The sequence below is a fragment of the Melanaphis sacchari genome, unplaced genomic scaffold (assembly GCF_002803265.2).
Source record: "Melanaphis sacchari strain LSU unplaced genomic scaffold, SCAv2.0 Contig33_pilon_pilon, whole genome shotgun sequence".
Classification (NCBI taxonomy): domain Eukaryota; kingdom Metazoa; phylum Arthropoda; class Insecta; order Hemiptera; family Aphididae; genus Melanaphis; species Melanaphis sacchari.
The window spans coordinates 1,179,269-1,194,243 of NW_020271205.1; the positions used below are offsets into that span (position 1 = coordinate 1,179,269).

The following is a 14,975-nucleotide window of genomic DNA, read 5'->3' on the forward strand; positions in this document are numbered from 1 at the left end:
CGCATATATATATAATATGAAGGCTATAACAGTTATATTTTTATTAATTAACCACATTTGTGATCAAAAATACAGTTATCTCAGTAAATTAACTTATAATATAATATCCAGAGTAAAATAATATTTCAAAGTAATTAATGTCATTAATGTAAAAATATAATATAATCAATTCAAAACCTTAAAAGTTCTCAAACTGGTATTTTATGCTAATTTTAAAATTATTTAAATAAATAATAATACATTTTAATATTCTATTTTAAACAATATTTATTTATTTATTTGAGTATGTATATATAATAATAATATATATTTAAGTACATGTTTTTAATAATTCTTGATATTAAGTTTAAAAGATGCAGGTACTAAGTTGTATGATTTAGACATTTTATTAAAAATAACTTTTAGGTAAAACTTAACGATTTACAAAATTCTCAAAAACATAAAAACGAATCTACCTGTGAACTTACACTTTATGTATGTAGATTGTTTCTTATTCAAACTTTGAAAATCATATATAATATTAAACTTTAATAAAAGTTCCCATAGAATATCGTAAATTTCTATTAAGTAATAAAATAGGTTTCAAATTGTTCTTTTAGTGAAGTTGATATTTTTTGTGGAGTTGAGTCACTATAAAATAGGTGCATAATGGCTGATATTAGATTTATATTATGTAAATTTATAATTAGAATATTTGATATACTGGAATTATCAGAAAAAATCAAGTGTTAAGTCCCGTCTTTTAATAAAAGTACCTCTGCTACTTTCTATACAATTTAAAACAATAAATTATATATATATATTAATAGTCTTATAAATCATATTATGTTGGCTTTCTACAACTAAGTCGAAAACTGTGATTTTGGTAATTAAATATTTTATATAATTTAATGAGAATTATTAATAGATTAATATAATTTTAATATATTACAAATATTTTTTATTAAATTTAAATTATATAAATTATACTTGAAATTATGTTGTTAATTTAATTTATATGATTTGAAATTATAAAATATTTGTAATTTTACTCAATAAGATGTTTATAATGATAGATAAATAAATACTTTCATACGTTTATATAAAATTAAAAATGTAGAATAAAAAATAGCATGAGACCTATGAGTCTGTACGCTAAATACATTTCATGTTTAAATATAATTAAATCATTATTTAAACAATTTATGAAACAATTTTACCTACACTAGTTATCATATTCTTGAGCTTATAATTTTGCTTAACTGATACATAACAGCACAATATGAACATTAATTTTAATTAAATTTTCTATATTATATTATATAATATTATTATTTATCATATTAATAATTGTAATACATTTTTTTAAATTATAAATAATATATACTTAAAGTTTTAATTTGTAGGCGATCAATCTATAAATATGAAATATGAAAAATTTGATTCTGTATTAAATTCGTTTTAATATATGTATATATATATATATATATATTACAGAAAATGATGTTATATATTATTCACCAGTTATTAACGTTATTTACTTACGAATGTGGGAATTATCATTATTTTCTAGTGAATAACGTTAATAACCGTATAATTTGGGAAATTTTGATCTGATTATAAAATAAAAGAGGTCATTGCGGAAGATTTAAAAATATAACCAAAGAACCAATCACCAAAGAAGACAAAATCGGAAATTAAATCATAGAAATCACAGAAAAAAAATCGGAACTTGGTACTTAAATAATTTTTAATTATTTAACGATAATTTTTGGAATTTTAAATATAACACAAATAAAACTAAAATATAAATATTTAAAAATTATTTTAAATATTTTTTTGATGATTGTCAAGAAAATATTTGTATTGCATGTAAATAATCAAAAAAAAAAAAAAAAAATTAGAAAAACAAGGAGAGGAAATGATGAAACTTTCTAAAGATAAGTTTCCTCAGCTTGAAATAGGCATAACTTTATGTGTATTTATAATTTATACTGAACGTTGATAGGGCTCGTGATTCTATGCAAAATATACTAGCAGTTGTCACCTAAGTTGAACATGACTTATACAAACTCTGTAAATTAATTATTAATGAAAAAATATACTAATACAATTAAAATTTGTTTTATTATTTTATAGATACGGAATATAGTTTTTTTAAATCCTATTTCACATGCCAAGAAATAGCTATTTGCTAATAAAATCTATTAGACATAGACAATGTGATAAAATAAGCAGATGGTAGACAGTTGACACTGAGGGAAATAGCTAGTAATAATTCGGTTGCGGGCCCTCAAAGGTACCAGAGATGTCATTGCAAGACTAGTTGTAATAATAATAAGCATTATGCCTACCTTGGGACTGAAAAATTATGTTATATTAAATGTCATGGGAGTAAAACTTGTAAAAATAAATAAAAAATAATAATGCATTTTTTTCTATTTTTAAAAATACCTGGGTACCTACCTACATAATTTTTCAAATTGTAGTATTTGAGATTCATGCGCATATCTGATTTATAACATCAATTATCTATGTATTTGGTAAATAATGTTAATAACCGGTGAATAACGTTAATATCCATTTAACATAATTTACCGTAACACACACACACACACATATATATATATATATATTACAAATTAAATGTGTTTAAAAACTATTATATTATAATTATGTACTAATTTTTAGCTATCCATAACATAATTTAAGTTGTTTTTGAAACACTATTTAACTTACCTCCATGTCTTAAGCATTAAAGCTCCATAGGTGAGTGAAAATCCAATTTCTCGAAGCCAAACACGAGCAATACAAGTTATCATATTTGGTTTTGGATACATCACAATCATCTATAAAATGTATGTAGTAATAATTATTATAAAATTAAAGTTGTAAGGAATGATTTATTTAAATTTGTACTGATATATTTTATTTATCGTATAATCCAATTTATTTAATGTAGACTGATTATTGTGAACGATGTAACTAAATTGTTATGACTTATGACTTACCGTAGCATAGATGAAAAACGCTCCAAGAGCAATAACTCTTAGAAGTGCAGGACTAGCTGCTCGAACAACCTATAATATTGAAAATAATATAAGCATTGTATTATTAGCAACGATTTATTATCCAAATATCCAAGTTTATAATAAATAAATAATATGGTTACTATTGTATTAAAATAATCGTATAGAAAAAGGATTTTAATGTTAAAAATTGTTGTTATTTACACAATGATCAAGCTTCTTTTACATCAGAAACGTACCTGGTATATTATGAAAAATTAAACACAACTTTAAAATAGTCAACATTTTTATGAATAAATAATGATTAAATTATTTTTGTATCAATAAAAACTATGTACAATGTATTTTAAGATATGGTTGTTTTCATTTTATATTGTGATTTTGTTGTATTATTGGCGAGCTATATAATATTATAAATTATTATTTATTACATATTTATATTTAATTCAGAAAATATGTATCTAAAAATATATTCGTTTAGATTATGGGTACTACGATTTTATTTTTATTTATTTTTTTATAAATATTAGTTCAAATACTCTTAAATACACTAAGTGTTGTTTATATATTATATTTAATATAACATATTTTAATCATACAACTATATAACTATTGAGCTATAATTTATTTTATTCAAAATTATTCATCAGTAATAATATTTCACTTATAAATTTATTCATAGACCATAATAAGTTTTGATTTTTATATTTCCTTTGTTAGAAAACAATGACTTGTTTTAAAGTTTAATAAAATATAAACGATAACAAATATTTTGAAAATAAAAATATACCTTCCCAAAAGTTGTATTTTTCATTTATTTTGAACTAATGAATAATTAGCTGTTTTTTTCTTTAAAGACAACTTTTTAGACCTCAATTATTTATTTTATTTATTAATATGTGCATTTTATCTATTTTATAGTCAGACGTTTAGTTGAAATTTTACTAAGCTTATTAAATATTTATATTAATAGCAATTTGCTATTAAAAAATAATAATATATATATGTTATATTAAAAAAAAAAAAAACTTGCTTATAAATTTAATAATAATTAATAAAACCGTTTAAATATGAATAATTTATAATAATTTTATTATGATGATTTATCGATTTCCTTTCAATTTCAAAAAGTAATGTATAAATAATTATTATTACAGTGTGATGGGTAATAATAATTGATAGTTGCCCTTAACTTAATAATGCATATTTTTAGATACACAATTTTAAAATAATGACTATACATGTTGTAATTTTTAGTATATAACATTATATTATTATGTCTTATATTAGATGGAAAAATTCCAAAGAATATAGAAATGTAACTTTGAGCATACAATAATTTATCATTATAAACAAAACACTTCCATCGTCAGTTTTGGTGTATTATCTTCAGTTTTGATAGATAAAACGAATGAAATGTTTGTCAAATAATTTCAGTTTAAAAACATTTAAGAACTTTTAAATTTATAACTTTATTGATTGATTTGTGTTTGTAAAAAACTAAATCGACAAATATATTTTAAGGAACTAATGATACTTTTTTTTTTTGTGAGTATTCATAAACCAAGCGATAATAAGTAACGAAAAATCATGAAGTATTTTAAGTATTTTAATATTTTATACATTAATTGAACTTTATTTTTCTATTACACATTTATCATACACTTAACTAAAGACTAATCTAAGCTATTAATCTATTTTGCATGATTACAAATCATATTGTTGATTAACTTACAAAAATAACATGTTATACATAGAATCCAATAAATGTATAAATTATAATCTTGAGACCGAGGTGTACTTTATTGTGCATCCCACAAGTTTTTCTTATTAATATTTAAACAGTCAATATTAAGTTGTTTATTTAAATAAAACATTTTATTAGAATAAATCAAAATCGTAAAAATTGATCTAAGAAACATATTATTTCTCAAGTTAGAAACAATAATCTCAGTGATAAAACTGTTATTAAATAAGTCATTGTAATAGAAGTGTTAATCTTTAATGCAATAATAAATAAATCTATAGAAAATATGGTTTTGAACGGAAATGGTAAGTCAGCCTATATAACTAAGTATATTTTTATAATATATTTAACTATTAATAATACTGTTGGTAAAATTAATTTTTTTTCCATTTATTGTGTAAATAATTATTATAAAAAGGATAACTATGTTAAAATTGATGTTAACTTCTAAATTAGCACCTAATAATTTAGAATGATATGATGTGTAAACACGTTAGTGGTATGAATAAAAAGTAGTTTAAATTAATCTAAATACTTTGAAAATGTTACTGTGTATACCAAAATAAATTAATATAAATAGAAGTTTTAAATCCATGTGAATAATATTTTTTAAGAAAGTATAACAAAATAACTTATTTTATGGTTTTTGGATTTTAGTAAAAAATATTTATTTTAGTAACCATTATCTTTCTTTATAATCCTTACTTTATCTTTTATTCTATTATAAACGTAAAGGAGCCTCTTTTTATACATTATAATAAACTAATATATGATCTTAATATCGTATAACAATAACAATCGTACATTATAAATTTGAAAACAGTTTTAATAGTTTAAATGATAAGCATAAGAAATTACATTATTATTATTCCAATATTTCTTCCAATTTCCTTCTTCAATCTACGTGTATTTAATTTATTAACATTAAAATGTATTCCATTTGTATAAATTTAAATATGTTTATGTATAAATGTTTCTTTGTTTTGTTTTCGTTCTATATTATAGTATAAATATAAATATTGTATTTTTGTGATAAAAAGGTTTCCAGCATAGTATTTTAGTATTTATGTTTCTATTAATAAGAATGTTTCAGTTATTACAAATATTTAAACATTCAACACATATTGGTCCATAAATAAATAAATAATAATAACAACACTAAGTCATTATATGATGTATCAGTGCACTCGATTACTTTTAGATGTCCGTATTTCCAGGTGAAGAACACGACCAGCGGAAGGCACCCTATAATCACCAGAGAGAGCACTAGTATGATTGAACGAAGTACCCAGTTTAAGGACGCTATGCAAGGACTGGAGTCAATGCACTCGTCGCATCCTTCAGCACATTGCAAACACTCAAACATGCTATTTTGGCTGTAGTTGTTTGGTTTTCCCTGTTGATAAATACAAATAAAAAAGTACGCTTTTAATCTAAGCGCGTTTTGTTAACGAATATAACTACAACTTTAGAACTATATTATCGTCGATAAAATAATAATATTATAAAGGTAGGTAGATCCCGAAACAAAAACATAAAATATCACTCGTTTCGTATTGTTGTATAATATTATTGAATAAATTGCATTAAATATTTTGATATATAGTATTAATATTTCCCACGAGCTCAAATCCGTATTTATTTTAAATACATATATTATTATGTTTTAAATGTTGCGGAAATCACACATAGTGAACAATTTTGTTGCTATTTCAAAATACAAAAGGCTTTGTTTTAAAATATAGTTTTGATGCCATCAGTTAAGACAAAACGTTAAGATAAATATTGTTTTATTAACTTTGTTAGGTTTGATAAAATAAGAACAGAAAATTGAAATAATCACTTTGAAATTAATCGCATTTATGGAATACATTTGACGTTTTGATGATCAAAAATTATGAAAAATTTAAACTCAATACATAATAATAGAATGATAATAATGTTTGATATTGAAGCAAAATAACCAATAGAAAAAAAAAAAACACGAAAGGTAACTTTGTTAACTATATATACATTTTAATTACATAATATTCATAACTTCATGAAACTGATACAGATATTTTAGGTAATACGATACTTGTTCTATTATCATTGTTAAATCATTTAAGACGATTTAACTATAGTTTAAAACTATTTATTTAAATAAATTATGAATTAAAATTCCAAATGTATTATAAGTAAAAAAGTAATAGGTAATAATTGAAACATAAGAATCAACAACACATGCATTTAGTTAGATAATTTATGGATTTTTTTTTTTACACATTAATAGTAATTCTTTTAATATGACGTTCTTTTTGAGCACAGATTATATTACTTTTTTCAATAAAATAATATAGTTTTTTTAAGGCCGGTAAATTACTCAGACAAATAATGAAATTATATATTTTAAATTTTAAATTTTATGAATAGAATATTTTTTTTTATTTTAATAATTTGTAGTGATTGATTGCATTTTATGGTCCTGCAAAATTTATATTGCTTGTTTTTAATTTCTATTTATTATTCATGCATTTATTTATTTATTCATTATAGGTATTTATTGAATAGTTAACTAAAATGTATAATTGTTTTTGTAAATTATTTTTACTTTTTAGTTAAAATGTATAAAGTCTAATAGTGATAATTTAAATTCTATTTTTCTTATTAATTTTAATATGTATCTGTGTATATACATTTTTCTTGAGATAATAGAACGAGTTTTTTTATACTAAATTTCTGAATTTATTTCATAAAATATTATCGATATTTTGTAGATACGTGATGTAAAAAAAAATAAGTTCATCAATTATACGAAAAAGATTAGAATTTAAAGGTGAAATTACATAAACATATGAAATATTATTATTAAATATTATACATGTGTGATATACTGTGTCTATATACATTCAAATACATGCAATATTTATTAAATACGTACCTGCATTAGTTTTTCATATTCTTCTTCAATAATGACTCCATTGAAATACCGAGTTCCGGGATGACCTACGTATTTGGGTGCGGGAAAATAATAACCTCGACGGCACATACACTTATAACTGCCTCTTCGAAACCCCAAACCCGAAATAGGTACACACTAAAAAGAAAAGAAAAAAAAAAGAAAACAATTCGATAAACATAATAATGTACAATAATGATATAACCGTATCAGTTATTGATGGTGTGAACAATTAATGTTTAAAATTAACAATTTGTTCATATACTGAACTATTTCTTTTAACGTAATACAATTATATGTCTTAATTAATATAGTAAATTAAGTGTATGCTACAAATATTTTTAACCAAAACCATAATTCATTATTAATCAATAATTTATATCATATAAATGAAAGAATACTATATCAAATATATTTTATCATATAGTATTTACATTTTTTGGTTTCAAGTGAAATTGTCTGCAAAAGTATACATACTGATTCACTAGTTAGTATTAAAAAGTTAATTTTTATAAATACAAAAAACTCTAAAAACTGAATAAGTTTCGGTCTATTAACTACGTATTAGAAACCTTAAAGAATTAAAATTTGTCTTGGAAATTGCATACGCTTGAATGTTATGTGTAATGTTTTAAGTCTGGAATATATTATAAAAAATTGAGGCATTACATTTTTTTTATTTATAATATTGATAATATTTATCCAATGAATACCGTGCTCGATATATGATTATTTAACTATGCGCATTATATACCAGTACGTTTAATAATAAATAATAAGTTTTAGTCAGTAAATATTAGTTGGTTAATAATAGTTTAGTATATCAACATATGAAACTAGGTTAATCTATGATAATAGTTATATAAAAAATATGAGAAGTAAAAAAGAGATTCTTCAGCGGTGATTGTTCTATGATCTATGTGATCACTGTAATCACGGTTTTATAAAATGTTTATATTTTAAATTATATGTATTTCAATTTTATACATGTGAGGTAAAGTGATCGAAAAAGTGGCACTCAACTTAGGTCTCCAACACAAGATCCCAAAATTAAGAAAAGTTATTTTTTTTTTTTTTAAGGAAACGGTTTATTGATACGCAACTCTTACCATTATGATTGCTGTTAAAGCTCAAATCCCATCAACAGGCTATAGTTAGATAGTTTAGATCATCTGATTTAGTTTATATCTAAGTTCCTACACCAATATATTTTGCTCGTCGGTATTAAATAGGATATTATTGGATAGTACTATTTATGTATTGTTGTGTTGCTCTAATATGGCATATTAAATTAAATGGTTTAATAACAACCATAGTGAATTAATAATTAATATAAATTAATTTTTATTCTAATTACATGAAACACGTAAGAAAGTTTTGAATTCCATGAAAGTAAATATTGGAAATATATGCAAACAATTGTAAAAAAAAGACCGTTTATGGCAGCCATTAGTAATCAAATTACTAAATTGTTAAACGTTATCAAATAAACAATTGCTTTCATGCAATAAGTCTTATTAAAAATAAATTTAAATATTTTAAATTAAAATTTAAAACAACTATTTGTGAAACACAAAATTCTTGAAATTTAAAAAAAATTAATTTTAAAATTCTTTATGAACATTGTAAATACACAGAAGTATGTAATAATAATTATTAATCATTATAATATTAATAAAACCATTTAAATAAATATTTAAAAAAAACGAAAATAAAATTAAAACATTTGCAAAACTAGTAGGTACAGTAGCTTTGATTATAACCTAAGAATGGTTTTAAATAATTACTAATCAGTGAAACTATTCGAAATATTTACCTATTTAAACACACAATATTTTTGACACTTATTTAAAAATGTATTATTTGGAAACTCGGTGTTCGATCATGTTATGACTATAGTCTGCATTGTGTGTAATATGTACTATTACGCTTTTTTTGTATTTTTACTATAACATATTACGTAATTGTACTTTTTTTTTAATTCACATCATAAGAATTATCCAGCTCTATCTGTTGATAATTTATTATATATTACAATTTTCCTGAAGTAGTTATACGTATAGAGTATTAATTTCGTTGAAATATATTATTTTTTACTCACAATACATAATATCTAATAATTGCTGGTAACATGTCTTATATAATAGGTATTAAACTTAATATACTCAATTATGTCACAATCCATCGATATATAGTCTATAATTTATCACGAATCACTAATAATTCGATAAAATGACACATACAATCCAAAAGTAATTCAAATTCTAACGGATCAATTTCTATCGACAACTATCGATAACTTAAATTAATTGATTTCAATTCAATTTAGAGAAAATCTCCCTAAATTAAAAATCAAAAAAAAAAAAAAATATGCTTCTTCCAAGTTTATTTCCAGAAACCGTTACTGCAAGCTATCATGTGATGGTTAAGGAAATAACTTATCAGTAAAAAAATAAAAATCATCATTTTTAAAAACATTGTAAGTTAATATTACCTAATTTTCCTGAAAATGTATGATATTTAATCAATTCAGAGTTTTAACCACAACTAATATACTTATGTATTAATTTTAAATAAATAATAATTATTATAATGTTCATGATATTCACATATAATACTAATATAAGTGATTTATAAGAAATCAAGTAAAATATTATTCTTTTAATATTTTTATTTTTTTTAAATAATAATAACAATAAATTAACTAATAACTATTTTGTTTATATATATAATCAGTACCACTGTCATGAAAATATATTTTTTAATAAATTTATAGAATGCATTGTACAAGAACATTTTTGGATTTAACATGATAATTATTTTAAGATGAATTAAATACTCATCATTAAGTAATATTTTACTTAACTACTGAATTTTGAGGGTATTGTTATTTGAACATGATGTTTTGAAGTGTCACTATATTGCGGTATACATAAATAAACTAAAAAAAACATAATATATTCACTGAGTACATAAAAATCGGTACCTAAAAATTATAAAGAAAGAGTATATCGGAACCAAATACATTCCCCTGAGGTATATATATTTATCATAGTAAAATGCTCTGATTCTTATGTCTAACTTTAAATATTCTGAAACTAACTTTTAGATTCACAATATAATGATTCTGAACTTATGTTAAACTAAAAATTTGAATTTATTGACACATATAAATATATAGCTCCCAAGCTTGAAGTTGTATTTTGGAAATGCTGAGTACAGCATTACTAGTGTGTAAATTATTTTTTAATAACTATTAAGTAATGTTTTAATAAAACTTGTGGTTATATATGTTAATATAATATAAATTATTCAAGAGAGTAGTATTTGTAAGTATATTATTTGATATTAATGTCTAAACAAAAAAATATATTAATGAAATTTCCTGTAAAATATTGGACTAAAATAATGTTAATTCGTCAAAAAAATACTTGCACAATTTTGTGGAGTATCATCTATTTTTAATGTACATAGAATTCTTAACATAGAGTATATATGTTTATGTTACAATAATTATTTAACTATTACAAAAACTAATGGTTTTGCCCTTAGCTCACTTTAATAACAAACTATCTGAGCTCAAAGCCTCCCAGAGGCTTGTTCTAACCCCCAAGGGCTTCGCTTCCATAACTAACGGTTGTCCCCTCACGAACCTTTAATTTTATTCAATTTAAAAAAATTAAAATTAAATATACGGAGTATAAATTTAAAACTTTTTTTTAAATAATACAGTGGTATACAGTTGAATAATAATTGTTTAAATCAACTGAATCGAGTTAAATTAGTTATCCGGTATAAATATTTTAATGCCATGCATTATACATGTTTTGTATAATATGTTAGTTATGTAAACTAGTGCCTTAGTTTTATGTACTAAACTAATGTATAGCTAACTAGCTAGTTGGTATTTTATGTTTTCAGATACATTTAAAATAAATTGTTTTCGTAGTTTATAAAATTGCTGTAAATGTATCAAAAATATATTAATAAGTAATTACAATTTTTGAAAAGACAAATAAAAGATGAATTTAAGAAAACATTTATTTGGCAAAGATAAGGGTAAATAAAACATATTTAAAAGGTAACAAAATGTCTTTTAATATTTTTCAAAAAAAATTTGATAAATTTAACAGTTCTTATCACTACTGAATTCAGAAAATTTTTGAATAATAAAAAAAAAAACATTGACGAAAAAATTATCTGTTATCTGTCATTTTTCAACTAATAACGCAAATAGTGAAATGATAAAGAACGACTATGTAGCTAAGCCAATAAATACGTAGAAAAATAAGAAACTGTAAAAATCTGAGGACACTCACACGCACACACAGATATACATGACAAACACATCTATAGTTTAGTGCTTCCGATTTTCATTAAATCGATGTGTATTTAAACGCATAGTTTCTCATTTCTAAAAATAATAATATTTTAAGTGTACAATATTTAAGCCATAAACAAACTAGAAATGCATATTCATCAATTAGGTTAACATGTTATATTATATTTTTATTTTAGTGATTAATTTGATTTTAAATATGAATGAATTGTATAAAATTAAATTATTTTGCGTATAGTAATTAGTATAGGTAATATTGTTATAACTGAATCTAGATACTATTAATACACTTAATGGTATTAACTATAATAATCAGTTGTTAACAGTGAGTTATGTCATAATATAGGTCTTATTATTTTTAAAAGCAGCTTTAAATAAAGTACAATAATATATTAGGTGACTTGGTGTGGGGTGGTGGTTGGCCTCATCACTAATGTGTTTTGTGGTTAAGCATCGGCCGGCGTCGCTAACTCTAGGATGGGTGACCACCCGAGTTCTTAGTAACGAATCCATGACGCACACACATACACACACGTGTTCCAACCGTACTAACTAAACTTAACAAACTAACTTTACACAAAAAATATACTGTCCTATCCATAGCTAATGACCTTAGTTGCCGATCCTAAATAAGAAAACTTATAAGAATTTATAAAATTATTTTTAACAAATAATAAATAATATTATAATATTGTTATAAGTATACTCAAAGTTATTGATTATTGATGAATAATAACAAAAAAAAAAAAAAAAATCGTAACACCTAAAAGTCAAGACACAAAGAATTTAAATAATGCATGCAAACAACTTTGGAACTATTATTTAGTAACTTTTAAATGCTATTTTATTTTATGTTAGTAAAATTTACATTTGATTTAATGTAATGTGTGTGAAAAATAATCTCGCTATAGACTTAGAATTCCGTAGGTTAAAAGAACAAAGAATTGGGTGATAAAATCATTTCACCAATTAAGTTATACAGCTATATAATAGTGTTAGCTATATGCAATATTAAATTTGAAAGTTATAAAATAATAATATGTAGGTATACATTATATTGAATTAAAAATATAAATTTTTGAAATTTCCTCAAATATATTTGATTGTTATCAGTAAGTTTTTACGCTTAGAGAAAATGTATTTTGAAGATAAGGTTTCTGATTTTTCAAAGTTGTTTGGTACATTACATAGTTTTAATCTTTTTTCTTCCTGATGAAGTTACAATGATATGATAAATGTATTCTGGCGTATCCTTATATACTTCAAACAAAATGAATTAACATTTTTACTGCAGAATGTTGAATATTTATCTTCCGCTTATTTCAAGATTAGTGGAATGTGATTTTAAAATATTGGTTTGGGTTTTAATTCAACATGACGAATTTTTACATTCAAAAAACTATTTCGATTACATTCAGTTAGATAATTCAAAAAATAACTTTTCCTTGTATGTCTTACTTAAAATTTCAATAATTTATTATTATCAAATATTATACATTTTACTTATTATTAAACAAAAAAATTCTACAAATTATTAATATGAAACTTATAGCATTTATTATTCATGTTTTCATCAGAAATATCCTAAACTTGAATAAAAAAAGTTATATAAGCTTGTATTAGAGTTTACATGTATAATATATATAATTGTTTGTTAACAAATAATAATAATTAAAAGTGATTGTAAGACTTAAAATCATTTATTTAATACATTTTTTGAATAAAACAATCTTTAAATATATTTTGGAAACAATAAAATAGTATTAGTTATACAATAACAGTGATAAGGTTTAATAGTTTGTTTACTCTGAGTAAATATATACATAAATTGGATGTATTAAACCGACTAATAATTTTTACCAAAAATATTTTATCGAAATTAAGTGGGACTAGTGAGAGGTGAGTTAAATTATAAGGTCCATTGTGATTAGATATATTAAATAAAAACAAAAATTGAAAATAACGGAAGTATCTTAATTATTGTTAATGTCATTTTAACAAATAGAACAAAACATTTTGTATATATATATATATATATATATTATATATATATGTATAAAACTAACATCAGACAATTTATTAAATTAAAAATAAAAAAAAATAAATAAGTAGGTAACAACCAATTAAAGTTAAAATGACGATTTCAGAAACACATGTTTAAATGAAAAATGAAAAATTTAAATACATTGATACTCCGACGTAAATTTAAAAATAAATTAAAAGTTACTTATATGTGTCTTATTATTATACGTCTATTATATTATATACAATAAAAGTTTTAAAAGTTTTTTTTTTTTTTTTATCATTTATTTTTATATTTCCTCATTTAAATTAAACCATATCATATTACGTTATTATGATTATTTGTTTTAAGTTTAAACGGTCGTGAGTCAAACAAATAATTTAGATTTATAATTACAACTTAATAAATATCATGACAAAAATAATTTAAAACAAATAGAATAATAAACGTTCATTGCAATATAATATGATAACTTACGTAAGTAGTTTCTTTTTTACACTTGTCAGATGAAGCGAAAATATTGAAATGATTACTTCCCGGTGGCAAAGGGCACTGATCAATATCAACTCTTCTCAAATCAATATCAATTCCACTGGTACCTCTAAAAATAAATAAATAATAGTATTTATAAGTAAAAATATAACTATAATTATAATATTATTTATTATTTATGGGTCAACCTGTTATAAACAATTAGTATTATTAGAAACATTCTTAGGTTTATATTACGAGTTTAAAGGAATCTCTTAAATATAACAAATTAGCGTACCAAATTTAATTATGCTAATTTTTAAAACAACACTACATGATTAGTTTTTTTTTTAGCTTCAGAAAAATACTAAAATGTTATTAATAATTGAATTCGTTGTACAATAATTTAAAAGTTAGTTGTTGAATTATAGAAAAAATGATTTTAATTT

General features: G+C 22.0%; 1 protein-coding gene across 1 annotated transcript in view; it reads right to left on the minus strand.

Moving 5' to 3' along the window:
* LOC112596681 (probable G-protein coupled receptor CG31760) overlaps nucleotides 1–14,975 on the minus strand; it is a gene marked incomplete at its 5' end in the record, with an annotated part of 92,477 nt that overhangs the window by 18,958 nt on the left and 58,544 nt on the right. Inside the window, 5 exon segments of the mRNA XM_025342444.1 lie at nucleotides 2,719–2,828; nucleotides 2,991–3,059; nucleotides 5,951–6,151; nucleotides 7,676–7,831; nucleotides 14,533–14,656. Of these exon segments, the coding sequence (XP_025198229.1) occupies nucleotides 2,719–2,828; nucleotides 2,991–3,059; nucleotides 5,951–6,151; nucleotides 7,676–7,831; nucleotides 14,533–14,656 (660 nt within the window).